The 27,540-nt window shown below is 51.8% G+C and overlaps 1 protein-coding gene across 4 annotated transcripts in view; it reads right to left on the bottom strand.

Annotated features, from left to right (window-relative positions):
* ERG (ETS transcription factor ERG) overlaps nt 1–27,540 on the bottom strand; it is a 215,103-nt gene that overhangs the window by 11,468 nt on the left and 176,095 nt on the right. For 3 of the 4 annotated variants that reach the window (XM_053657708.1, XM_053657707.1, XM_053657709.1), the window contains 3 exons: nt 8,766–8,969; nt 7,881–7,961; nt 5,835–5,906 (listed from right to left, as the gene is read on the bottom strand). In XM_053657708.1, coding sequence (XP_053513683.1) covers nt 5,835–5,906; nt 7,881–7,961; nt 8,766–8,969 — 357 coding nt within the window. The remainder of the gene's footprint in view (nt 1–5,834; nt 5,907–7,880; nt 7,962–8,765; nt 8,970–27,540) is intronic. The other variant, XM_053657710.1, reaches the window with a different exon arrangement.

Here is a 27,540-nt window from a genome sequence, read left to right as displayed (position 1 = left end):
GCCAGACGCCTGCAGATGGCTAGGAAATCTCACTTGGAGGGCAGCTCAGGGTACTTTATTTTAAGCCTGTCTTTAAACAGATCATTTAAACCTTATTTAAAATTGTAGATTCGGTGGGTCAACCTTCAAAAAGCTGGACTATGTTGCGGAAGATGTGTCTCTTCCTATTTTCACATCCCAAAGAGAAGAGCAGTGAGATGCAATGTGAAGTTCAACACAGAGTTACTGGGATGTATTTGGTCTGCCTGGCCACACGTGTCTCCACTGGTGTATGTGGCTGGTGAAACCCGACCCTCTGGAGCTTCGCTTGAGCCGGATGCTCTTTCTCCTTGACCTCTGCTGTGGCTCAGCACGACCAGTGGGCTGGCACGCTCGCATCTTCAGACTGCCAGCCGTTCCCACCCAGCTCCTCAAGGTCTCGCTTGTTTGGTGTTGGGGCTACGCATGAGCATTAAGTCGGCGGCCGCTATCAATTTACAAGGCGATTTCAACTGAAGTCTCCAGGAGCACTTTGCGTACAGATTCTCACCCAGCTGCATTTTGTATAAAGAATTGTTTTTAGCCAGAGTTTCAGTTTGAGGACTGGCTCAGAACCAAAAAAATCTGCCAGTGAGGTGACCTCAACGGCATCCAGCCCAATCCTGGAGCAGACACGCACACCAGCCAGGGGCTTCTACTGACCACGTGCTTCTGAAAGCCAGGCCACACAGAAACATGTCCTAGCCCTTTGCTTCCCAAAGTGTGGTCTGCGGACCAGCAATGCCGGCAACATCTGCGAGCTTGGAGATGCAGACTCCCGCATCTCGACAAGATCTCAGGTGGCCTCGTGCTCACTGACATTTGAGAAAGCCTGTTCTACACATCTCCATCTCCCTTTTCTAGAACGCTGTGTTCCCGCAGGCAGTGATTTCAGAAGCACTACCTGAGTACACTGATGCCGTAAATAAACGTGTGGAAAGAGTTCAGACTGAACGGCTTCACCTGAGACGTCAGCACGCTGGTGGGATTCACAGCAAGCGTCAGCAGGTTCGTCGGCTACTATTTTAAACGTAAAAACCAGTACTGCTCCTGAAATGTGGCTGGACAAAATTAAACTCCAAACTAGTAATAGAAAAGCACTTTGAAACTATTTGCTTTTCATAAAATCGTTTGTAGGGTGTACAACCAAGCCCACCCTCCCTTGAAAGTAAGTTGGGACCCGGACGACAACCGAGTCTAAGAGTGAGCCAAGAACTGGAGATGTTCGTGTGAACAATGACTAACATGTTCACAGACACACTGCCATGGACGACAAGGGGCTCTTGTCACCAAAGTCTGGGCCCGTGCTTCCTTCCCAGCCGCCGATCCCGTGCCGTGGGCACTGAGCCCCCTCCCGTGGGGTGTGATGTTCAAAGCGCTGGACTCGGCCTTGTGGAGATGAGACGCGACCCGCGCTGGCCTCGTCAGCAGCTTTCCCATCAAAGCAGAGGTGGATTCTGCTCAAAACGTTACTTACTACTCCGGGTACATTTGCTATTTGTTCCTTACTGAGAGCAGATCAGGGGACTTCTAATAAGGATACATTTTCTACTTAATTCTTAGTGGCCATTTCAATACACTTTCCACTTCTCTTCAACCTTGATCTTCAAGGTAATTAATTCAAACCCTTGGCAGAAGGTCCTGCTTTGGGGAAGGTAGATTTCTGGCATTGACCTAGCTGTTTTGTTTTGTTTTTTCTTGTAAAGACTGTGTGCAAGAATTGAACTTTACAAAAGCCATTTATTTCATAGGCAGCTAAGGGTCTCATAGAAGTAAGCACATGCCATGATCTGGACCGATAACCATGAAGCTCCATTTGGGTGGGGTTGACTGGTGCTGGTTCTTCCACATCCACACCTCTGTGGATTTACTGGGAGCTGGACCAGTCAGTGCCTGGTTCTGAAGGGGTTTGTTCCCTGAATCTCCCGCTCCCTGGATATCAAGTAATCCACACACCGCCCCACCCCCAGCCCTTCCTGCAGAGTTCATTTCACCAGGCCCCACGCTCTCCGCTCTTGCACTCACTGCAGAGCAGCCCCCTGGCCCTTTTGGTGGCCACCTGCCCACTTTGTTTCTGGAAGGGCCAGGACCTGACTCGTGGGAGTCGTGCTCACTCTGCGGCACCCGGCCCACATTGCAGAGCTCCTCCAAGGTCCCCAGCCGGGCTGGGTTGTAAAGAATGAAGCTTGCTGGCTCTCAATGAACTTAGATGCCAATGGCAGAGACAGAAGGACCAAGTGCTGTTGCCCAGGACCAATCTATAAATACCAGTTTAATGGGAGGAAGATTAAAAGTCAACTCTAATGGTGTGGATCAGTGGATTGAGCGCTGGCCTGTAAACCAAAGGGCCGCCGGTTTCATTCCCAGTCAGGGCACGTGCCTGGATTGCGGGCCGGGTCCCAGTAGACCCTGTCCCCAATGTGGAGGTGCATGAGAGGCAACCACACACTGATGATTCTCTCTCTCGCTTCCTCCCTGCCTTGCCCCCTCTCTAAAAATAAATAAATAATTAATTAATTAAAAAATAAAAAGTCCGATGTGACTTAAAAAAAAAAGAGTCAACCCTAAGACAAGTAAGCTGTTCTCTCATTTCCCTCCATATCTTCCAAAATCCTCCATCAAAGAATAGGGATCTGGGGGCATCTCACTTTCCCTTCTTGTCAAGGTTTGCAGATCTCTGGTTACATTACAGGTACAGAAAAGCAAAGAACACGTGCTTAGCCTTTGCTAAGATACAGCTTCACAGACCATCTCACCAGGAGGAAAGTGCGTCACCGCGCTGCCTGGCCCTGGCCGGTGACGCTGCGCACCCTACGCGGTGAGCTGCGATGGAGGAGTCGTTCAAAATTCCAAGAAACCCTTGAAGGGCAGCAGCTGAAAGTGGAAGTCAAGGCTGCACTTGTAGGCTCACCTCTCTGTTCTCTTTTGATAACTACCCAGATGGGTATCACGATGCAGGGGTTGCCATGGTGATTGAGGACTGGAGGCTGCAGTTACAGAACACCCTAGGCACACCCCACAGCTTTCCCATACAGCGCTCCTAAGATGCCAGGCGGGGTGGCACATCCTGAGGTCAGAAACCAGCTTGCAAGTTCCTAGGAGTCAGAACTGTCTCTATGCCACCGAAGACCTTTGAGGGGCCATGACTCCCAAGGCATGTGTCCAGCAAAGGAGGAGGGTGCTTACGAGGGAGATGGGGAAAGGTTTCTGACGGCAGTAACTGCCAACCTGAGAAACACACAAAGCCCCTTAAAATAATGATCACAGAAACAGAACGTAAAGTGATATGTCTGTGTGCTAACACTCTGGGAGAGAGAAGAGGCTGCTCTGAATGCTAATTTATAACAAAGGGAACAGAGTGCATTCTGAATCAGGGACGTTTGGGAAAAGTTCACAGAACAAGCAGAGGAAGGGCAGGGATGAGCATGAACAAAGGGGTAAAACGTCCCTACGTGGTTATCTGTGAGGTCTCTACAGCAGCCTTGGCCAGTTATGGGGTGAAACTGGAAAGTCACAGGGATTTGCCGACTTTGGGGGAAGCAGCAGGAGGACTCTGGAATAAGGGGTCCACCTGGGAAGTCCGGCCACAGCAAGGTCAATGGGGGGCAGCAGCCCGGGGATGGGCTGCTCGGGTCAGAAAGGAAAGGAGGGGGGCTGGGAAGCAGGACTCAGCAGGACGACACAGGTGGGTGAAGGAGTGCTCTGTGTGCGTGGAGGTGGGAGTAGGGGGACAGGAGTGGACTTGGAGATCACAACGCGGCCAACTGAGAATGCAAGGGAACAGAAACTCAAGTTTCTGCCTGCAAGGGTTCAGGGACCTCTCCCAAAGAGTCCAGAGTCAGCTTTTCTGAAAGTGGAAAGATGCCCACTGATCACGGGATGCAGCCAGAGTCCCAGTGACTCGTTAGGCCTCCAGCATCAGCTTAGCAGCGCGCACACACCCGCTGAGATGTCTCGACACTCCATGGACACTACGACCGGCTGCCCCAGGTACAGGACCGTTCCTGCAACCTGATGCCTAATTCTCTTCTCTGAGGTCCAGCCCCTGAGTCTGGCGCACAACAAAGTGTCCTCCGCTTGTTTGGTCTGGTTGCAATTCTTTTCAGCTCGGATGCCATGATTTGTACCTCCTTTCATAACTGCAGGAGCTGTCATCAAAATAGGTGTTTTTTGACACAAATTGAGAGCCTCAGAAACATACTTTGCTGGTAATGGAAATCAGAAAGTGTGATCTCAAATGATGGGCACAAGGAAGAGCAACCTCAGATCTCAAAGGATGGGCACAAGGAAGAGCATTTGAATCTGTCACCCTGGTCTTTCCCTTGGCTGAAACTCAGGGATGGTGACCCAGCCGTCACATCCTGGCCAGTCCTTAGACCCGGCCAGGCTGTATCTTCCAAGTCCACCAGTTCCTCAAATATGAAAAAAAGTAGTTCCAGGATCCACTGTTCTGTGTAGCAACAAGCCGCCACCACGCTGCTCTGACCTTGGGGCTGTACTAGCTCATCTGGCCAGCACCGTCGTCTTTTGATACAACTCAACACCAGCTCACAATCCCTGGCTTTTGTAACTCTGTCTGAGGCCTCCATGAGATAGCTTCAAACAAACCAAGCAACTCTGGCCAACTGTTTTGCAGATAGCGTGACTTATTTTTTTTAAAGTAAGGATGGAAGTGTTTTCAAATGCTCACAAAAATCGCTGTAATTTTCCCACCCTCCCTAAGTGTTCCCAAGAATGCACTAGCCAGCGGTAAACTCAGAACTCTCCAGAGCTAGAGGAACTCGGGCCTCAGTATTTTCCATGCTCAGCACGCGGGGTGGTTTCTGGAGGGCCAGTCGGCTTTACTGTGGACCCTGGGTCTTGCCCAAGATCAAGTGGCCTGCACAGCCCCTCACATGATGGAGAGCCCTTTGGCTGAGCCTTCCCACCATGCTTCTCGGGAACAGGGAAGCAAGTGTCTTCTCTGATGTTAAGGAAGAAATCGCCAGCCTGAACCCCTGGGGCAGCCCAGTGAGAACACCACGTAGGAGCTTCCCGACTCCTTCCTTCTCCTCGGCTCGCGCACCCCAAGTCTTTCCCACTGGAAGGAAACAGTAGCTGCGAATTTAGTGCCCCCCAGGAACTCCAGCTAAGATGTGTGGAGCCAGACGTGAGACCGGGGGCCAAGGGCAATAGCCTGAGTCTGAGAAGACACGAGTCCTAGATTCGTGTGTGAATGAGCAAAAACCACCCTGCTGCCCTGAATCACGACTTGCTCAGCTGTGAGGCTCCCATGACAGCAGCTAGTTCACGGCACTATTGTATGGTAAGGGCACAGGTGTCTAAGGCAGGCCATCCCTCATCTGGAGAGCCCCCCTCTTCCTCTGACGGAGAGGAGAACCCCTTCCCCTCCGGCTCCGATGGCCCTGCGGTCAGTCAATCAGCACTGCTGGTTAAATGTCACTGCTTTTATAGGGGTTCCTCTTGCTCCACACTGTTCCCCTGAGGAGCGATAGTCACACTTCTGTCCTTCAATTAACTCAAAAGTGGGCAGGCTCCTGGTTGCCAGGCACCCAGGATGCTGTCTCCACCCGTCCAACTGCCCCGCAGCTGGTTAAGGGGCTGATCGCGGTGAACACCGTGGGGACCAGGCTGGGCAGTGAGTGTGCGCTTTGAACGAACCGGCCTCGCTGACTGGGCTCCGAACCACAGGGACTGTTTGGGACTCACTCCTGATCACCGAGGGGCTCTCGGTGCCACGTGACTTAGGTCACGGGTCTCGCGGGCCCTCCTGGGATGTCTCTCACTGCACAGAGCGCACAGGGGCGTTTTCGTACCTGGCCTAGTTGTAATTCTTTGCGTAGCTTCAGGATAGACTGAAGTATTGGGGAAAATAAAAGCTGCACCCCCTGTGGACAAAAGGAAAGACAGAACAAGTGAAGGTCTTCCGCTGTGGTCATCGGCAGTCCCTCTCAGCAACAGTGTCCGCCTGCTCTGCCCTGTGACGAGAAGGGAGGGACCTGCTGGAACCCAGGTCCCGGGGGCAGAGGACAGCACCGTGTCAGCGGCAGATTCTGAAGGTGGGGGCAGACTTGAGACTCTGCTGAGCCCCTTTGCTTAGCAGGTGTCCTGGGCTTGGATTTCACAGCTTCTTGCTGAGGCTCATTCTGGTGTCCCCACAGCATGCCCAGCAGTCTTCATTTATCGAAAAAAGTCTACAGTGTGTGGTTTAACGTTGAAACTGCCCGCTCCCCTCCCCACATAGAAGCCCTGTAAAATATTTCACAGAGCCCTTGGAAAGTAGTACCAACGAGTTATAGGTACTGTGTCAAAGAATCTGTGGATCTTATTAAAAATTAATTCACATCTCCATTCAAATTAATGTTTTCCCTTTCTGTCTCTCAACCAACACGCACGCATTAACAGGAAATGTTCCCTTTTTTTAGCTCAGTCCGTCTGGGGGTGGGTGTCCTGGTCTTTGACTGCTTCTGTGTTTAACAATAACAAAAATAATGAAATCAGAGATTTCTAGAAACCTTCACTCACTGTTTTTTGAAATGACCGTGAAATTATCAGACAATACGTATAGCTCAAAGGTGTTTCCTAAGAGGGGGAAATTACTTTATCTAAGTTATTTGTTATTTCTGGCCGCAAGGCCATTACTAGGTTAATGAGTACAACCGACATTGAAAAAGTATCCGACCCACTCAAAGCACTTTTTTTTTTAAACTTTAAATTAAAAGCACAATGTTCTGAATGCTTAAGACCAAGACCAAGTAGCGATTTCACTGCAGTACTCAAACCTGGGCTCTCGTGATACATTTAAAAATAAAATGGCAAATATCTGGCACACGGCTGCGTTGCTATGGGAGGGCCAACCACGAGCTAGCTCGCCTGCCCACAGCGGGCAACCGAAGCCTCACCAGCCCCTGACGGCTGTGTGCCTAGCCTGGGTGGGGGCAGAGGGTCCGTGCAGGCTGAGAAGTGGGGGAGCAGCCTGTGGCCACGCGTGTGCAGGTGTGCAGCTGCCTGCTGCCGGAGGGAGAAAGTAGAGAGCAGCCACGGGCACATTCGGCCAAGGGAAGCTGAGCCTCTACTCTGAGCCTCTGCCAGGAGGGGAGGGCGGGAGGTTAGCACTGTGTTACACTCTACTAGGCTCAGGCAAAAAATAAACAATCAAATAAAATGTAGACTCTGTGGTTAGAGAGAGAAGAGCAGGTATCCGGTTAGTTACTCAGTTCACATCCTCCAAAATGACAGCACCGCTTCCCTCTCGACACACGCTCGCAGTAAGTACCGACATGCCCGCCGCCTGCCTTTTGCCAAAGTGCAAAGTCTGCGCCAGAAGATTAAAGTCAAGACGAGTGGCCTAAAACTCTACCCACGAGGAAAATTATAATAAAAGTCCTGCTTGTCCTAGTCAACACTCTGTGAAGAGTAAAAATGAAGAAGAATAAGGAGGAGGAGGAGGAGAAAGAAGGAGAAGAAGAAGAAGAATGCTAAGGGCCCCTTTATATCGAACATGCTCTTAGTGTCTACAGTCAGCACAGTGTGCATTTGGGGGCCAACAGGAGCAGGCTGGAATCCAGCAAATGAGAGCCAAGGCTGCGGCGGAAGGCCACTCCTGCACATCTCCTGGTTATGGTTAAAAGTTCTTGGTTGTCAAGGAAGGTGGGGAGTGTGCAGAAACCAAAGGGCGCCCCCTGCCTCTCGGCCATGGTACCTCTAGCACAGAGCCTCCTACCTGTCAAAACCCCTCAAGCGTCCACCTGTGCCTTCTGCCTTCCTGATGCACTGACCGTCCCACGCTCCAACTTTACAGCATGCAACGTGTGGGCGGGGCCCTACGCTGGTCCTGGAGGGAGGGGCAGGGCCAGCATTACCTGTGTTTCTAGCATGCATTAGCCGTGGAGAGTTTTGTAAGGCTTTATCAACATCATCTGAAGTCAAATGTGGAAGAGGAGCTACAAAACAAAACAGCAACATCAAAATGAAAAAAAAGAGAGAGAAAGAATTACCTTCCTTAAAAAAAAAAAAAGAAAGAAAGGAGAAAGAAAAACACCCCCCGGCACCCCTAACATTGTGGGGCTGCTCGGAAATCTCTCCGCGGCCCTGCCACTTGTTAGCGTGTTAACACCTAGAGAGGCGGGCGCCCACGTGTGACTCAGGGAGTGCGTGGTGGGGACGCCAGGCAAAGCGTTGACACCAGAGCTTCCACCACCCCGTGGTCGCACCACGTCCGCCTCCCCAGGACCCTGCTCGATGTCTGGCAGATGACAGCATGCAGCAGCCTCGGCGGGTTCAGGCCCCCAAGTGCCACTGTGCGGTCCTGTCTGGCGTGGCCTGGCCGCATCTCATGAGACCGGTGACCACGCCCCTTGGGAAGCAGTCACGTGGGGCCCTGGTTTAGCTTTAGGGAAGGCGAACCCCCACTCCCCGTCCTGTGGGAGCCTTTCCATGCATCTCTGGTGCCTCTGGGGCACCAGGGAGACAAGAGAACATGTGACCAGGTAAAGCCTCCTTTCCCTTTGACCTGCTCGTCCAGAAGGCCCTGGGGGAGGCAGCTGAAGGCTAAGGTGACTTTCTGGCTTCTCATGGTGCCGCCGTGTGCTTTGCAGGGTGCGCTCACTACGTCACCACCTGCTAAGCAACCAGCTCCCTCAGACCAGGAGTGGGGGTCAGGGTGGGGAGGAAAGGCTTTGCCGGACCGCAGAGCCGCAGAGAACGGCGGCGGCAGTGACCTCGGTCCTGAGTGGGGACCACCTTACTCTCTCTGAGGTAGTGCAGGTGGGAGAGAAGGATGTCGGCGTTGTAGCTGGGGGTGAGCCTCTGGAAGTCGTCTTTGGTCATCTTGCACAGCTCCTTGCCGTCGATGTTCTGGAAGAGTAAGACGTCGACGTCCGGGAGGCCGTACTCTTTCACCGCCCACTCCAGCCACTGCCGCACGTGGTCCGTGCTCCACAGCGTGGGATCTGGAAGGGGAGGGCACAGACTGGGTCAGCTCTGGGAGACCGGCGTCCAGGGCAGAGGCAGGCCTCCGCTGGGTTTCCCGCCAGCCGAGGCCCCTGCTGCTGCGTCCGGGGCAGGTCAAAGGGCATGTCTGACCCTGACCTGAACTCCTCTGCAGGTTTATGCTTATGCACCCGACCTGCCCCTCTGTCGCTCAAATACGCTCGAGTTTCCTGTAGAAATGGAAGCGGGGCATTCTTTTTTTTTTTAATTTATTTTCATTTTAATTTATTCCCTTAAAATCAATACATACAAATGGAAAATTTCCTTACAAAACCACTGGTATCTTTATATGGAATCATGAGTTAGATTTCATATAATCAGATGCTAATGACAGATTCCAAAACATCCAAACCAGTATTTACACAAATGCTGCCCACAGAACTGGGAAGAAGTGTTGGTTCAGTAAACCCAAACTCCAGCACCGCTGGGAGCTGTGTTTCTCAGAGGGGCTGTTGGTTACCCGCCTTCCCCGCAGAGAACTTGGGTCTGCAACCACCTCACACCTGCAGGGACAGGGTGGCCGGGGACTCACATTCCACAGCTGTGGTGCCCAGGCGCCCACAGGATGCAGGCGAAGTCATCACGCTCCACTGCAGAGGCAGGGAGGGGACCCTGGGAGGGCCAGGAGGGCAGGGCCCTGGGGAGAAGGAGCAGACTGTGCCCAACAGAATCGCCAACGGCCTGGGGGCTGGGCACGCAGGGCGCTCCGGGGCAGATGGGATCCTCCCACAGTCCCCTGAGTTCTGAGACACTTGGGCGGAGCAGGAGCCCAGCCCTGGGAGCCAGGTGTCTGCCAGCCGGCGCCGGCCTCCTGAGGCTGCTTCTGTTTTCTCTTTGTTTTACATGTAAAGTGAGAGCCCTGACCTCAGTCTGTGGACAGGACCACGGGGGTCAGGCAGGCCAGGATGCTCAACCACAGGGAGTGAAAAATCCTGGCATGGGAATCAATCATCTCTTTAAGTCACTTTTTAGCTCATTGAACCCGCTTGGTGTTGCTCATGTTTCAGGCTCACAAGTGGGATGTGTCATGGGCTGTGGAAATGGGTTTTAAGTTTATAGACGCGAGCAGCGGTGGCGGTGAGAAATCGGCAGTCGCAGTGCCGCTGTCCTTGTCCTTCCTTCCTTCCTGTCATCCATTCCCTTAACTTCTATACCTTTTTCAAAATTAAATGTATGGGGTGATGTTGGTTAAGAACATGACTTAAGTTTCAGACGTACAACTGTTTGATATATCACCTGTACACTCTCCATAGCCCTGCCGCTTGATGTCCAGCCTCCTTCTGTCACCGAGCATTTGACCCCGGGCCCTCCTCAGCCTCCCCCTCCATCCCCTCACAGACCACACTGTTGTCTGTGTCTGTCTGTCTGTCTGTCTGGTCTGCTGCTTCTGTTTTATATTCCACATGAGTGAAATCATATGGTTCTTGTTCCGTATCTTTTTTAATAGAAAGAAACCATTTCAAATCCAGTACAGCGCCCCCCCCTGCATCGCACGCCCTCCGGCCCACTGCAGAGGGACCGCTGCAGTGGGGGCCCGCGTTGTGCCCATACAGGTTTGCGTGTTTTTACCATATCAGCTGGATACACTGTGTCGTGTCCTCGAAGTTAACATAAGCGGTGTCGGACCTGCTGTGGCACTCAGCACTGTTTCCCAGATGTGCCCAGTTCACGCACGGAGGCACTGCCAACCATTTAGGCAGCTCTTGGGCACTCCCCACAGGACTGCGCCCAATTTGCTGATTGGAGGACATCCCCAGGTCTATCCCTGCTGTACACGTGGAGGAACTCACACCGGTCCACAGCCTGGGGCCCACGCTGGAGTCACAGGGAGATGGGAACCCTGCTGTGGCTGGGCCCACCTGTGGACGTGAGCAGCCCAGACACGAGGGCTGTGAAACACTCCCTGGTAATTCTGACGCACAGCCCAGGTTCACACCCCCTACTCCAGGGCCTCACTACTCAGAGGCCCAGGAGCATCGTCATAACCCAGGAGCTAACTGGAAATGCAGAGTCCCGGGTGCCACCCCAGACCTGCGGCACCAGGGCCCTCAGATGGCCCATGTGCACACCAAGCTCGGAAGCTCTGGCCCAGGGCGCGCAACTGCCGACTCCCAGGGTACGTACGCGCACTGTCGGCTTTACCAGTTGTACTCGATTTCAACCTCCATTCTAGCACGCACACCCTGATGGGTAACCAGCACACGGCATCTGGAGACGGAGGAGGAGCCTGCCCGCCCCCCGCCCCCCCCCTTCAGACGAGAGCATCGGTGGAAACTCCGAGAGCAGCATGGATGAACGGGAAGGTGCGCCTGCCCTTCTGCGACCCCACCCCCCTTGGGGACACCGTGTCGGTCTGGGCATGAAGTTTGGCTTTCTCCTGCTCAGTGGAGTTCAGGTGGTGCCAGGTCACTGGGTCAGGGTTCTGCTTCCCGGGACAAAACTTTCAAACCTCCAGACTCTTCTCACGGGTCTTTTGTCTACTTCTCTCCCTCACAACAATCATGGTTCCTCGGAGAGAAAGGCGTGGCAAGGTGGCCTGGGACACCCTCCCTTCAGGTCATCCCTGCCCTCGGCTCTGGGCAGAGGGGACAGCTGCAGTGTCTCAGATGGGGCCTCCTGCCGGCCGTCCCCAAGGTGCCCCCTGTGGACTCCACCAGAGGCACCAGCCCGGCTCCTCTTCCCTCTGCTTTGTTTTGCTTCCCCTTTAGCAGCCCGGGAGGGCCGTGTCCTGGTGGGGCTGCGGCCTAGAAACCCGCTCTTCCTGGGGGTACATTCTCTCCTTAGTGGCAGAACCAGGTATTGTAAAAACGATACATACACAGCGTCCGGAAGGTCACCGGGTGCCTGTGTAAACGGTGAAAGGACACTGTAGGGAGCCGGCCCACCAGAAGCCCAGTCTACGCCCCCTCTACCTATGTGCCTGTTACCTGCTGTCCCTCCCCAAGCCGGGCTGTCACGGCTCAATCCATTTTCCTTTAAGAAAATCACCTGCGGGACCCCGGGACCGATTCTTCAGTTGGTTTTGTTTGTGTCTTTAAAGCTCTCAACCAGAGCAGCTGGCGAGCTCTCCAGAGCTGCCGGCGAGAGAGGCATTCAGCGACGCATCTCAAACGCCTTCTTAAAAAAAAAAAATAGGTGCACAGTGTCTGAACTAAAAACCCCACTTCTAGAAATGTACCCTAAGGAAATGATAAAGGATGTGGGAAGTGATTTATTTTCAAGGATGTCGTTTCTAATGGGACAACACTGGAAACACCCGAAAAGTCCAGCAAAACCAGAGCTGGTTGAGTTGTGCTGTGTTTCGGGATGTTCCGGTGATACTCAGAAAGTAACACTCGCACGGCTGAGTGCACTCGCTGGCACGAAAAAATGTCCAAAATAGAGTAAATTTAAAAAGGCTGAAAACCCTATGGCAGAATCATTACATTTTGCAAAGAAAACCAGACACACCCAGAGAAAGCCGGGGGGAGGGGCGGGCAGGCGAGTGGCGATGGGCGTTTCTGTGGAAGGGGCAACGGAGATTTTCAGGGTTTTTCTTTTTCTTTTTCACTAAACTGTATCTTTTATCATTATTTTTTCAAGCAAAAAGCAGGTAACACTTAGGTTAAAATTTATTTACAGAAAGTGTATTCTTCTCTGTTTCCAAATCAAAATAAAGTCTCACAGAAGATTAAATACACATTTATACGGACACTCACTAGTTACAGTGTTTTTGTGAAATTTCCTTGTCCGTATCAAACTGTAGCCTCACCTTCCCACACAGTTTGGTGATGGGAACGGCTTCCTTTGGGAAGAAGGTCACACAAAGCCGGGCTGTTTCTGGGTCCGCCCGGGCTTTGGTCCCGATGCCCCTGCCCTGTAAGTTCATGAGCCGCGACTGAACAAAGGAGACAGGGCCGCTCGTTCCGACCTACCCACGGGCCCCTTGTCCCGGGGCTGCTCTGTAGGCGCCATAACCGAGAACAGTTCGCAGGGGACAGGCCCAGCCTCCTGGGCGTGGAGCACCTGGTCCTCAGTTCCGTGGGCCCCGCTGTCCTCCCAGTCCCTCCCCCACCCCTGTCCACGGCCTCACACCAGCTGCCGCCCCCTGAGCCAACACCCCACGCCTATGCCCACACAGCACACCCTCCTTCCTCCTCCTCCTCCTCCTCCCGTGACCTAGACTCGCCCTCTCCTTTGGGTGCCTGTCCCCCTTTTCTTGTGAGCCGGAAGCACCCCCATTGAGTCTCCGGGGAGGGGAGCGGTAACAAGACTGCAGGCCCAGGCCCCGCGCACGACAGCCCACTCTGAGCTCCGCCCCCACCCCCTGGGCCGGGCACGGGTGCCGCAGCTGCAGACAGAGGGTTTTAGGGCTCAGGTCAATGTGTTGAGGCTCAGCTCACCCTTCAGCTCCACGGAGAGCCCAGCAGAGTCTCTGGGTCTCCTCCAAGACCTCTGGTACATCAGCCAAGCTTGCTTCTGTCCCCTCGCCTTCACAGAGGGGAGCTCCTGAGGCCCCAACACATTGGGGCCTTGCCTCCCTCCCTGACCCACACTCTGCAGGTGAACAAGAAAGGGCAGGAGGCAACAGAAGGAGCCCCAGGGAAGTATCACCCTTGCCCAGGCTCAGACATGGCCATCACACTGTCTGCCTCCTGGTAGCCGAGAGACGGGGAACCTGTCACCTAACCTCAGGACTTACGGCTGAGTCCAGCTTCCCTTTGCATGGAGAACTCCAGACTCTGATGGGAAAAGAACTGAGATGAATTTAACTCAGGTGAGAGTCACTGAGCATCTCCTACCTGCACAAGTACTACAGGGATTCAGAGCGGCCGCGGAGAAGGCATGCTGGGAGCCTGCCCAGGGAGGCAGCTGCGGGTACCAGCCATGGGACAGAATGAGATCTGTGTCTCCAAGCAGGACGTGTGCGCGCAGAGAGGGCCCCGCAGATCCCAGCCAGGGAAAAGGGAGAAGGTTTCTCCAGGGGTGTGTGGGGTGAGGCTGCGCCAGTGAAAAGGGCTGTTGCCGGAAGCAGGAGAGAAGCCCTTCAGTCTAGGGGCACAGCTGGAGCCCAGCCTCACACCCACGAGGCTTGGGGTACCTGATGCACCGAGGGCGATGTGAGAAAGTGGGCCTGGCTGTGGTGGGGGATTTACAACGACTCCCGGCCGCAGACACACGGGGATGGAGACAGAAGTTGGGGTCAGACCGAGGGGAGCCTTCGGTGTCTTGCTAAGAAGGCTGGACTTTATGGTCCGGGAAGTTCAGAGTCATTGAAAATATGTGAGGAATCAAAGAATACTTCAAATGGCACGAGGTACCAAAAACTTGATGAGATAATAAACGGCTTTGCTGGGAGCCAGAATACCCGGATTTGGGTCTGATGGGACCACGCACCACATGTCAATGTTCACTTCTCCGGAACGCGTTTTCTTTGCCGGCGGGTAATTAAGGGGTGAACTGTTAGGGAAATAGAAACGTAAATGAGATACTGTGTGTGAAAGCACTTTGCCAACATAACATATTGCAGAGAAACCCTGCACCCACATGCTGGGCTCTGCAGTGCACACTCGGCTAAAAGGAAATAAACAATCTATTATCACAGGGCAGCCTCTTCCTCTTAAATGCAAACGTCTGATTTATCACTTTATTTTAAGAAGCGTTTGGAGGTGCTTCTGTCAGATGAATCATGAGCCCCTGCAGCGAAGTCGCTCTGTTTCCAGCCCCGAGGCCCGATTGTTCTGAAAACCTCTGTGTCATCATTCCACGCTCCTGGACGTCCTCGTGGCAAACCCCCGGGTTCAGAGGAAGAGGAAAGACGCCACCTCTCCCCGAAGCCTCTGACTTGAGTCTCAGATTCCACGGTTAATAGCCAAGGGTTTTAGGAAGGCGACGCCAGTAAGTGGGAAGGTCAAGAAATAAGTAAGAGCACAGCGTAGAGTTTCTGGAGCTGCACTGTTCAGGATACTGGGGGCCAAGGAGGGCGGGGGATTCCCGGCCACTGGATTCTGACCTCGCAGAGTTCTGCTGTCGCCAGGAAGATATGAAGGGGATGTTTAAATCAGCTGAAGGATACTGCATGGCTGAAGGCTCGCTGTAAACCTTCACAGAACAAAAGCCCTTACACAGGCCAACGCCTAGTTTCAGAGATGCCTCGAGGGGAAGGGACAATGGTGAGCCTGAACCGCAGCTGGGCTGGTGTCAGGCCCTGGGCGTCATTTTCCCTGAACAATGTCATTGCAAAGTTCTGGCTTCCAGACAGAAAAGTCACCCTTGATAATGGAAAAACAAACACCTTAAAATACAGTGTGCCCCTAAGACACACCACCACCCTGCGAGGTCTTTGTTTGTAAAACTGGGTGCCTGACAAGTCTGCCAATCTGCTGTCCCAGACACTCAGAAGTCTGCCAAAATTTCCCATTTTGCCTCTACCTGGGGGCGCACTGCACATTCGGAGGCAGGCCCCACAGAGAGAACTGGCCTGGATCTGAGCGTTAGCCCACCAGAGAGCGAAACGCGGACTCTCCACAGCCCGTCCTCAAGGCGGTTTCCGTACGTCTTGGTTTCCACACTGTGGGTGCGAGTGTTCCCACTCCGATTGCGACTCATTTCTAATTTCCCTGCACTTGGGCCGGTGAGTGAGGTCACAGGACACTGCGCACAGTTCACGTTGGGGGTTTCTTCTTGGGTGCCCATCCCACGGGCAGTTTCTGCAGACGCATCTCGGGTGTTTAAAACGACTGCAGTCTCTCTGCCTGTTGGGCGCAGGTCTCTATAAACAACCACTGAATCGAAATTGGTAATGTATGTATCATTTTTGTGTGATTGATTTGTCAGTTACGGAGACAGGCAAATGAAAACCTCTCACCAACGTGGATCCTTCTCCTTCCGGTTCGTTACGTGTTGTGAGGCTATGTGTTAGACACACGCAAGTCCCTCACTGCTACACGTTTTCGTGAATGTCATCTTTTTCTGTCATGAAAAAAAGATTCTCCTCAATGATTCCCAGGAATGCTTTCTATTTCCATGTTTGTCAGCTCTGCTTTGATTAGAATTTTACTCGTGTGTCTGACTCCCTCTGCTTGCTGTTACCTGGTTTTGTGATCGGCACACAACAGACTTTGTGGTGTTTTTAAGAAACCCTTCGCTCTCTGCCTCGGTAGCAAGTTTGCTGTACTTACACTTATTGTTACTGACTTAGCTGGTTTCTGCTACTTTATTTTGTGCTTTCTGTTTACCGGGCTTTGTCTGCTCTTTATTTCTCCCTTCCAGATGTCTAAATAGATTGATTTACTTTTCTTCCTTTCTTTTTTTTTCTCCACTGGCTTGGCTGTTTAACATTCTGGCTCTATTTCTTTACTTGTTAATCTTGAAACAAAATACATGTAATCATCAAATACATCCTTTCCCCCCCAAAATGCGAGGAAGGTAGAAATCTCGAACTCCTGTCATCCGCCTCTAATCATGCATGATCATGGTGTGGGGGGTTTTATTCTGCCTTCGTATGGTGCCCCCCAGTGAGGAAGCCAGGGCGGTTCTTTTACTGCCATTTCTCTTTAATCTGCCCTCGTATTAACCCACTTTGCTGCTCTCATGTCCTTTTTCTACCTCACTCCTTTCCTCTAGGACCCATTTTCCTTCCCTGTTTATCAAATCTTTCGTTATTTCCTGAACTGGGAGTAAGTTAGCAACCAACTCTGTCTTTGAAAGAATCTTTACTTCACCCTCAGTTTACACAATGGATTAGACTGCACTCTAAGGAACTTGCTTTCTTTGTATTCTTGTGAAGTTTATTTTACGCATCTAAAGGCTTTATTCTAAAGACCCCACTGGCTTCACGGAGCTACAAAAGGGGTCTCTGGTAGGCAATAAAAAAAGTTGGGAGCCCAGAAGAGAGCTAGAATCACGTCCGCTTCTCCCAGGTCACCGAGGATTTTCTTCCACCACCCTCTGCGCTCTGCTTTGTTGGAGAGTGTGCTGCCCCAGGGACTGTCATTATTTTCAGAAAGTCTCTCTTTCCTCTTTACTTGGCCTCAGTGTCCTTGGTCACTGCTCCTCTGCGGTCTTACTGGAGTGTAACTGCTGTGGACTGATTCTTATTTTTCCTCCCCTGGCGGGCGCTTCCCTGGTATGCAAAATGGTCTTGCTCATCAATTCTGGAAAAGTCAGCTTTCATATCTTCAAATATTTCTTCTCTCTCATTATTGAGTCCTTCCTTTCTGGAATTTGTATCAGATCAGCATAGGACATTATCACGAGTCCTTCCTACTCTTGACATTTTCTCACGTTTTCCATCTCTTTCGTCACCGCACTGCTCTCTGAGTTTAACTCATCTGGGTTTCTGATAATTCGTGAATCCCTTTGTGTTTCTCGGAGCTCTGCTTCTCCTTCAAAATTATTTGCTCATTTCCACATTGCCTTGTTTCTCTCCTTTTTGGTTCCTTTTTATATGTAGCTCATCATTTTAAAATCTATTTACTTAATATTCTCTATCCTATACTTCAATTATCCAATGTTCTTGAGAGTTGAATCATGTCAAGTGTTGTTTTTGCTGAACCTTGGTCTCATAGACGATTCCCTCCTATTTTTGTATTTGGGGTTACAGAGGCATCTTCTGGTCTTTATCTGCAAGAAATGTGTGAGGCCTGGAGACAAGACACGCCTCTCCGGGGAGATTCTGTATGTCCTTCTGTCAGGGGTCCAAGGTTATCGTGAGCCACGGCCGCTTTGCTCTGGCTCATTTCTCGGCCCGGGGGTTGCCGGCACTCACAGTCGTGTGCACATTGTGTTAAGGGCTGGGGAGGGACTCGGGCTCAGCTCCTTGTGTGTGCAAGGCTGAGACCTCAATTTCTGCCCTTAACTGACCTTTCAACCCCAGTCTCAGTATGATACGGCTCCTCACCCCCATCCATGCCACCAAAGACACCTGGGTGCCAGCGGGAGAATGGGCCGCTCTGTTCTCAGCACCCGCCTTGTTTTCAGTCTCCAACGAATTCATTTCTTCCCAGTTCAGCTTTGCATGAACAGGATGTTCGATTCTATACAGCATTTCCAGGTGCTCTGCACGGAGAACATCTCTGGTTCCTTCTAAGTTCAATATTACACTAGAACCAAGAGCCTTTTCCTCACATTTTTTTTTACCTATTACTTCAAAACTTTTCCATTTTAGAAGCAATCACCAACCTAGGTCAAGTTAGACTCTAGTTTGTTCATTTATTAATTAATCGATTATCAGGAACAAACTGCACGTGTGAATCGTCAATAACTCTGAGGAAGTGTGCCTGTCCTCCACAGGACAGGTTGAGAAACCACCATTCCATTATGTAAATTATTTAAAAGGACAGGACTAAGTGACTTGTGTGGGCCCCAACAGATCTTGGCGCTCCGATGCGCCAACATGCTCTCCTGGAGGGGCTGCCCTCCACTCTTGCTGTGTGATTACCCAGGTTTCGCATTTTGTTTTCTTCATTTGTCTCGCCCCTGCTGCCTCCCCGTAGCTGTTCACTGCCGGCTCTGCTCCTGTGCGTCCCGTTTCTGACCCCGAGTGACTTGTTCCGCTTCAAACCTTCTCCCTGCAGAGTCTTCTGTCTCTGCCCCCGAAATGGCGGCCTCCCCAGAGTTTCGTCCTTGGTCCTCCGCCCGCCTTACTCCAGAGGGAACCCTGGACGTTTTCTCGCCTGCCGACACACATGCTCTTTCAATAGTTTCTGAGGTCTACCGACACCGAGCTCAGTGGCTGAGAGCAACAGACGGGTATTGTCTCCCAGTGCGGGGGGCTGGACGTCTGGGACCCGCGTGCTGGCCGGGCTGTGCTCTCTCCAAGACTCTGGGTAGAGGCCCTCCTGACTCTTCCGGCTTCCGTGGTGATGCCTGTCCTTGGTGCCCCTGGTCTCACAGTCGCGTCCCCCCCTCTGTTGTCCCATAGCCATCTCCCTGTGTGTTCCCATCACTTCGCCCATGTGTCTGTGTCCAAATTCCCCTTTGGAAATGGACATTCGTCACTTTATGAAACCCACCCTAATGACCTCATGTTGACTTGATTAACTCTGAATATACCCTCATTCCAAATAAGGTCATGTTCAAAGGCGCTGGGGGGTAGGGCTTCACATGTCTTTCCATGGGGGCACTGTTCAATGTGTGCCCCTGCCTGTGCCTGCTGCTCCAGCTCTGGCGTCCAGGACTCTGTCCCTCTGTCCCCAGTGCCTAAGCAAACAGGAAGGAAGAGCAGCGATTGTTTGAGGAATCCTCACACCCCAGGCACTGCTGGTGACCCTCACGTGTATTATCTTACTGGATCCGTTCAGCACTGTATACAGTAGGCGTCACTGCCATCCTTGTCGTGGTGGCAAGGAAATAAAGAACAGTGAGATTAAGTGACTCCTCAGATCCTAGAGCTAGAAAACAGGGGCGTTTAGAGCTCAAGGGTGTGATTCCTGATAAAGGGCGCTCACCCTGAGCTCCTGGTGGCCCATTGGGCTGTGCTGTGGGTCTCACGAGTTTCGTAAGCACACAGTGAACCAAACCAACATCATCTATCTTAAATTTTTTTTCTACATTCAACATCCACCTGGTCAGTCATGCTCAATCTAAGCTCTTCTCAGTTCCATTCTTCTCTTTACCATCACAGAGACGTAAAGAGTAGGTGCTGAGCAGCATGGAGACTATTTTGAACACCTCACCTACCCTCTCCTTGTTTACTGCAGTCTCCATGGAGAAGGGCACTTCGGCGTCTCTGCAACAATGTCACCGTCTGGTTCCACCCCCCACAGCCCTGTGTTCTTCCCAAGGTGCTTCTGAGAGTCCAGAACAGCGATAAGAACCAAGACTCTGGGGTCGGACAGACCTGGGTCGGAACCCTGGCTCTCCAGTGGCTGGGACGCCTTGCGCGCAGGGTCCCTAGTTTTAGTTTCTCCACCTGTAGAGTGAACAAGTCGTAGCTAACAGACAGGGGGCATGGGGGTTAAATGCGGTAACACCTGTTTCACACGTGCAGACAACCAGGTGCTGACGACAGACGGGCGCTGCCACCATCTTGGTTTGTGGGACTTTGGTCACATGTTAGCCCCCGAAGAGTTTCCTCCAGTGCTAGTCAGCTGATAGTTTAAAACGATAACTAACACTGACGTTAGGATTTACTTTTTAGCTGATCTGCTTGTTTAGTTAAGTTGCGCAGAAGGAATTTAACCAGAAGCTTTTAGAAACACGAACTATAATGCAGAGTGGGAGGGGTCCTCCTGAGTGTTCAGCGGCATGACAAAGGATGAGAGAAAAATGTGTCGTTTCTGACCTTGGATTCTTCCCAGATAAACTCACAGGCCAGGAGCGGCTCTCACCCGCCTGTGCGTGTGTCCCCAGGGACCGTGCGGCCTCTGGAGGGCGCCATTTCCTCCAGTGTAAAGGTCCAGGCTCCTGAAGCATCTGTCAACTTGACCGGGTCAGGAAGCCAGATATTTAGTGAACATGGGTGTTTCTGTGAGGGCGGTCCCAGAAGAGATTAGCATTTAAATTGGCAGCCTGAGAGAGCAGAGGGCCCTCCCCTCAGTGGGTGGGAGTCCTGGGGTTCCCTGGGGACTCGAGGAGAACAAAAAGGGGAGGAAGTGAGGACTGCAGCTCCTGCCCTCCATCCTCTGCTGGCTTTCAATGCCTTCGGACTCAACTGAGCACTGTCCACTCTCCTGACCTCCTGACTCTGCTTTGCAGGCGGCAGGTTGTGGGTTTCCAGACACCTCAGCCTCCCGAACCACACAAGGCAATTCCCCGGAATAGACAGACAGACAGATAGGTGATAGATAGTGTGTGTGTGTGTGTGTGTGTGTGTGTGTACACAGAGAGAGGGGGGGGAGAGAGAGACTGGCTTTGTTTCTGTGAAGAACCCTGACTAATACGTGAAGTTGAGCAAAGACCATCAAGAATCTTGCAATTCCAGCCCCTGTGATTCTGGGATTCCCAGTCACTGCATCTGGGTCACCGTGAGCTCAGTAAACGCCCATTTACCGACCTCTGCTTGCTACTTTGTCTGGTGGCAAAGGACGCAATCACCAACCCATGAAGCTTATAATGATCTAAGGGAATAGACAGGCTCATAAATCACCAGCTCTACTAGGAAGAAAACACGAGGTGCTGGCCCCCCCCCGGGCATGGTCAGGGGGGATGCTCTTCTGTGACTCGTCGGTCGTCGTGGTCGAAGCCCAGCCTGGGGTGCCACATGCAGGCGGGGTTCTGGGAAAGCGATGTGGGCCCTCTGCCTGGGGGGGCTCGACCCTGACCGCACGATCGCCAGACCGCCAAGGCTTGCACTGGGTGCCAGGTGTTGGTCGGCACCAAGCGCTTCTCTGCTGCAACCCCACTCTCTTTGAGGAGGATGTGACAGGCAGCAGGCTGGTGAAATGCGGTGTCACAATTGTGGCAGGAAGACAGTCACGTCCCCAGCCTCGCTGGGACCCGAGGATCAAGTCCAGGGATTCTCCTCTGAGAGGACAATGGCTTTCCCTGTGGCACTTCTCTTTGAAAACAGGAATTATTCCCCCAACAACTCTTTCTAGTGTGGCTGCCAGGAAACTAAAAGCCACACTGGAAGCTTAGCCAGAGCTTGGTGGCCAAGCTGTGGCCAGAGTGGCTGCGTTCTCCCTTCATGTGACCTTGGCTTTCTACTAACCTTTAACTGCCTTAATGCTGACCCCTAATTTCTACTTGAATGGTAGTCTGGTTCATGTGTTTACTACTAGTCTAGTTCACAAGGCTTCTTACCTCCTTCATGGTATTAGATGGGACACCTGGATTTAAGTAAGGAACTAGATGCATTATAGAATATAATTGGAAACAAAATGAAGTGTTGTAATAAAAGACTTGGTAAGATGTAAAAGAAGCGAGTAAGTTGCCAAGAGATCAAGGGTGGCCTCCTAGACAGGGTGGATTTCAGAGACGCCTTGAATAATGAGAAGGATTTGTGGGCACAGACAGGAGGGGCATTCACTGAGCGGGCGCAGTGCACAGGAAGACAATGGGCTGTGGCCAGGCAGCAGGGCAGGGTGTGGCGCCGGAAATCAAGGCACAGAGGGATTTGGGGATCAGACCAGGAAGGGCACAAAGGAAGCCCTTCTTGACTAGTCATGTTTATATGCATCTCCTTCCCCAGATGTCTTGAGTCACCGGTCTGAATCACGCGCTAGGACTCAATCACACACTCCCCCCGTCATGAGCTGCTTTGTGTTGATGGGTCTTATCTGCTTCTGACAGCTTCGGGTCATTTCCTCTGTGAAGAGGATGAGTGAGTGACAAGTACTCACTGAACACTTCTGGGATTGAGGAGAAGTTCCCGGGTGGGCAGGGTCTGAGGAAGACACAATACGCATAGCTTCACCCATGTGTGTTTGGGGGCCAAGAAGAGGGTGTTTCCAGTTGCATAAGAGCTTTTATTCATGGTGCCTGGAACACAGAAAACACTTGGCCAATGAGTGAATGAGTGAATGAATGAATGGAGTAAACCAGTGAGGACACAAACGCAGCAACTCTACCCCCGAGACTTTGGATTTCCAGGGGGCTTGTGCTCAAGGTGGATATTTAGAAATAAGTAGAACCTTTGAAAAGCTCAATGCTTTATCACCCACCATAGGGAATAAAAACAGAGAAAAAGAAAAACCTTTCAAAATAATGTCAGCTGCTAAACCCAGAGGCCCTGCCAGCGTTTTGCAACGTTGGAGAAGACCGCGCCTTCCTCTTTGTGAGCGCTACTGGTGAGCACGTTGCCAGGTGCACTGTCAACGCCTGCAAAGGGGCCGCGGCTTCCCGAGGCACGCCTGGCACACGGAGGGCAGCGTCACTGATGGCAGACGTGACATGAGACATGAGACTGACGTCCCTGAGAACATATGGTGCTGCTGTGTAATACAGGGACCCACTGCTTCTGAACCCTGACCTATCCCCCAGCCCAGGTGAGGCAGAACTGGAAACACCTGGAGGCGAGATTCCAGCCTCGTGCCCAAGCCATCTCGGCTGTTGGTGAGAACACAGTAACATGCATTCGGGCCGGTCGTGTGCTCACTCCCAGGTGCCCGAATGGAGCTCAGCGCCGATGCCAAGGGACAGTGGGGAGGTGCTTCCTCGGCTCCCGTACTGCACTTGGTGTCTCTGACAGTCCTGGGTGTCCCTGTGAGTACCTTGACACACGCCTTCACCAAATTTAGGGTTGCCAACCAAGGACAAGCCCCAAAACACGTCTTCGGGGAGGAGCTTTAGGGAGACAAAGTTCCTTCCTACGAAAAGGCCGATGATGATGATGACGATGATGATTCTTCTTCGAACGTCACTGGGAAGCTGTTATTGCCTATTCTTCCTTTTATCATTCCCTCTTCTAAAAGTGACGTATCCTACCTTTCTTCAGAACAATTAACATATATTAAGTAGAATTTATTTAGTGTCTTCTCGCTAGATTAGTGCTCCTCACACCTTATTATGCAGGAGAACTACCAAGGGGTGTGTCCACAGTGTAGAGCCGTCCGCCTCACACCTGGGTGCAGCCAATCTGGGCATGTGCACCTTTAAATCACACGTCCCCCAGGTATTCCTGACAGAGCAGATCCGAACCTACTGAAGAAACATGTCCTAGTCGGGCTCCACATTAGCTGAGCCAACAAAGAGCCGCTTAGCCAGGTCATAGGGCTCAGGTCCCTATGATCAACACTGATGTCACCAAATGACACTGATGTACAACTGTGGGAGAAAGAGCCAGCCCCATGGATGTAGACCTAGACATACGGACATGCACACCAGGGAGATGACAGATGGTATAGATCAGGGGTGTCAAACTCATTGTCACCAGGGGCCGCATCAGCCTTGCAGTTGCCTTCAAAGGCCGAATGGAATTTCAACTCCTTAACAGTTGAGGAGTAGTTACATTTGTATAGTCCTAAAATTATTTCGGCCCTTTGAGGACAACCACGAGGCTGATGTGGCCCCGGGTGAAAATGAGTTTGACACCCCTGGGATGGATAGACAGATAGACAGAAAGATAAGACAAAGACAGATTAGAGGTACAGACATGACTTATTGTCTAACCAGTGCACTTTGAGAAGGAGAGGCACCATCCAATAACTTTGCCAAGATGAGAGGCGTAAGCCAGGGCTTCCCAGAATGCCCGGTAGCCCCACCGATAAGCGCTTTTCTCGTGACCTCCCTGTAATCTTACTATAGCAAGTCAAGGAACACGCATTTCTCTTGACTCAGAGTTCATAGCCTGGCTACTTTCCCCACATGAGTTTTCTTTTGTCCTGTGGGATGCAGAGCCATGGGTCCCCTTCCTACTGTCCGCTGACACCTTGGAGCCAAATAACACCCACTTTTTGCAATTGTGCAAGCTTTAAAAGTTTGCATTTATATATATATATATATATATATATATATATATATATATATATATATATATATATATCTCCCTCCTGGTTCCACTGTCTCTGTTTTTACTTTAGTCCATGGTCCCCATCCATTTCTGTTTTAAATTGGCTCTAGCTTGCTCTTTTGTGTACATTTGTGTGAACTTTCTAAAATCTGTTCTGCAATAAGGAGGCAGAGTAAATATATTAAATTCCAGAATATATATTTATTCATGAGAGATATTTTATGAGTTTCTTTGTAGCTCTGGAGTTTAAGATAGTATCAACACTAGAGACTTTGAGAAGTAAGGAGTCCAAGTTCAAGAGCCCCATCTGAGCACAGACAATGACCCAGGTCCTGCCTTCTCACCTCTCACTCCAACCACCAACTTTCTGGCCAGTGTGTATTGGAACCATTTTTTAGGTCTAGAATGTGAACATTGGTAGGTAGTTGATTGCTGGTACAATACTTAGAAATAATAACTTTTTTAGCTGTCTTATGATTAGCACTACTGAGCATTAATCAAGGCCTCTACCTAGTAGAAACCATATGAACTATTTGAAACCAGGTCTGCAGAATTCTCTCTCTTTGTGCAGAGCACTCTATGCCCAAAATGTGCCCGAGGGAGACCTGGGTCCTGGGGTCCTGGGGTCCTGGGTGTGGGTGTAGCAGCTGAGGGGGCTGCCCAGGTCCCACAGCCTCACGGCCATGCTGGGAGACGATCTGGATTGTGCAATGTGGCCGTGTGTGTGCGTGCACACGTGTTCATCTGTGTGTCTGTGTATGAGCACACACGAAGCTTGACCAATAACTGAAAGACACAACTTGCAAAATCAGCCACAATTAACTCTTACAAACACTGCCAACTGAATAACCGCCTGCATTTGTGTGAAGCAACTCGAGGCAGGAGCCGCTGAAGGAGGACGTTCTTCAGGAGCCGAAAGCAGCCTTTACACAAACGCCACCTGGGAGCCAACCTGCACGGCCAGCCCTCCCCCAGCCTGCAGGCAGGTGCGGGAGCACCTACCGTGGGTCAGAAACGGCGGGGCTCGGACCTGGTGGACCTGGCTCTCTGCCACTTCCCCATGTGAATGTCTCTCCTGTTTTCTAAACATGTCACTTCACACAGAAAGCCTCAAGCCTGGCCCTATTGGAGAGGACATCAATGACATCAAAACATACTGACAGCGTGACAGAATTATGACCTCACTGGGGAGAGGATGTAGGTGGCACCAGGTATCACCTCGTGGGTCTGTGATCCCCTGGGGAGCCAAGACAAGAATTTCCAGTGTAGGCCATTCGACAGACGAATTCCCTCATCCTAGAACATCGCTTTGCCTAAATTTAAGAAGTTACATAATCCTTAAAGGGGAGGGCAAAGGGTGAGTGGGCTTGGGTGGGAGTTTTCTGGGTTCATGCCTCATCCTGTTTCCATCTGGCCGGTCTCCCTCCCACGTGTCCCCAAGCACATCCCTGCTCGGTAGCCTCGTTGAGGTGCCACCCACCCAGAATAGGCACCTTGGACCTTTCATTTCTGCACCTTCCCTCCTTCGAAAGGAGATGCCTCCTGCTCTCAGCACAGTGACAAGTGACACATCTTGGGTATGTATCCCAGTTGCCACAATCAAACCAAATAAACATATGGCTCCTGTAAAAGCGCTGAGCATCAAAACCAGTTTTGTCCCTCACATGAGGTACACGTGAGACTCCAGCTCTGTCCTATGAAAGCCCTGCAAGGGCTTGGCCATAGAGGCGGAGCCCTCTCACACCCAGCTGTATCAAACCAGCGTCATACGGTTTGCTGAAAGCCACACAGGGACAGCCCTGCGGAGAAACCCAGGCCAAGGATCCAAGTCAGGTGCTTTGCCCAGCACGCTGTCCTCTCAGCCCTCCTGTTCGGGAGGTGGTAGAATTCCACTGGATGGGCGCACACGGCAGAGTAAGAGGGAGAGGTCATACCACAGAGAGGATCTGGAGGTGCCTGCCATCTCTCCCTCCGGGGAAAGGGACCATCGAGTTCACACACATGGCACCCACACGTGCCATTTATGACCATGGCCACGAGGCATGACCTGTGCACGCAGCCCAGTGACTAGGCTTCATTCCATCGCCCCTCCTTCAGTTGGTGTTCATGGGCACCCACTTCCTGCCAGGCACTGCACTCGGCCACTCAGGTGAGGCCTTTGTTGGGCTCACCCTCCATGGAGGGAGGGCGGTGATCCGCGAACAGTCACATGAATGAGCACTGTGCTGACAGATGGGAGGAATGCAGTAGAGAAAGATGGGGTGGGCGAGGCAGGGGGAGTCACTGGGTGCAGTGGGGAGTGACTCCAGACGGGGGTGGTCAGGAAGGGCTGCTCTGGGAGGTGCTTGCACAGAGCCCGATGAAGGGCAGGACCACCTGGAATCAAGGCTTGCAGGCTGAGCTGCCAATGGGTTCAGACCCCTGGGTAGAACGGCAGGGTGACCAGATGGCCGGAATGAGGGATGGGAGGGGCCCACGGGGACTACTGTCAGGAGCTGAGATTTACTCTGCCACCTCGAGAGACCTTTTCCAATTCTAATTTGGCCTCTAGTGAGCTCTCTGCGCCTGGACAAGTTAGTTGATCTTACAGGTCTCCCTTTCCCTCCTGGGAGCACTGTGATGAGCCCACCTATGTCTCAGGACCATGTGAGACAATGTCTGGGAATCGTTGCCCGAGATGCCCAATTCTGAGCCAAGCTCACTGCGCGGTGGCCGCTGAGCTCGGAGCTGTGGGGTTTCAGTTTCACGCCATGCATTTCCTCTCAGGAGCTTTAAGTCTGTCTTCCAATTACCTCGAGTTTTGCTAAATAAATACATGCCTGCTATTTTCCTCCGGGTCCCTGCTCTGGGCTGGGTTTAGCATGAATTCTGTGGTGAACAACAGCTCTGGTTCTCGGAATCGGGATTACAGGCCAGTGACGGCTGGAATGTTGGATTCTAAGAACCGGCAGTGGATGGTTCCCAACTTGTTATTTTCCCAGATAAGAAAAAAAATTTTAGGAAAAACCAACAAGGCTATTAACTATTAGGAATAGCATTTCATAAAAGAAACTATATTTAACACCAAATAATCTTAGAGAAAGGGTAATTCCTGCCTCTAGGGCACTTTTCGGGGACATCCTCTTTCACACGCACACGCACACGCCAGTGAACGCCTC

Source organism: Artibeus jamaicensis, unplaced genomic scaffold (genome assembly GCF_021234435.1).
Source record: "Artibeus jamaicensis isolate MK-2021 breed Jamaican fruit bat unplaced genomic scaffold, CSHL_Jam_final scaffold_474, whole genome shotgun sequence".
Lineage (NCBI taxonomy): Eukaryota > Metazoa > Chordata > Mammalia > Chiroptera > Phyllostomidae > Artibeus > Artibeus jamaicensis.
This window is presented reverse-complemented; position numbering and strand designations above follow the sequence as displayed.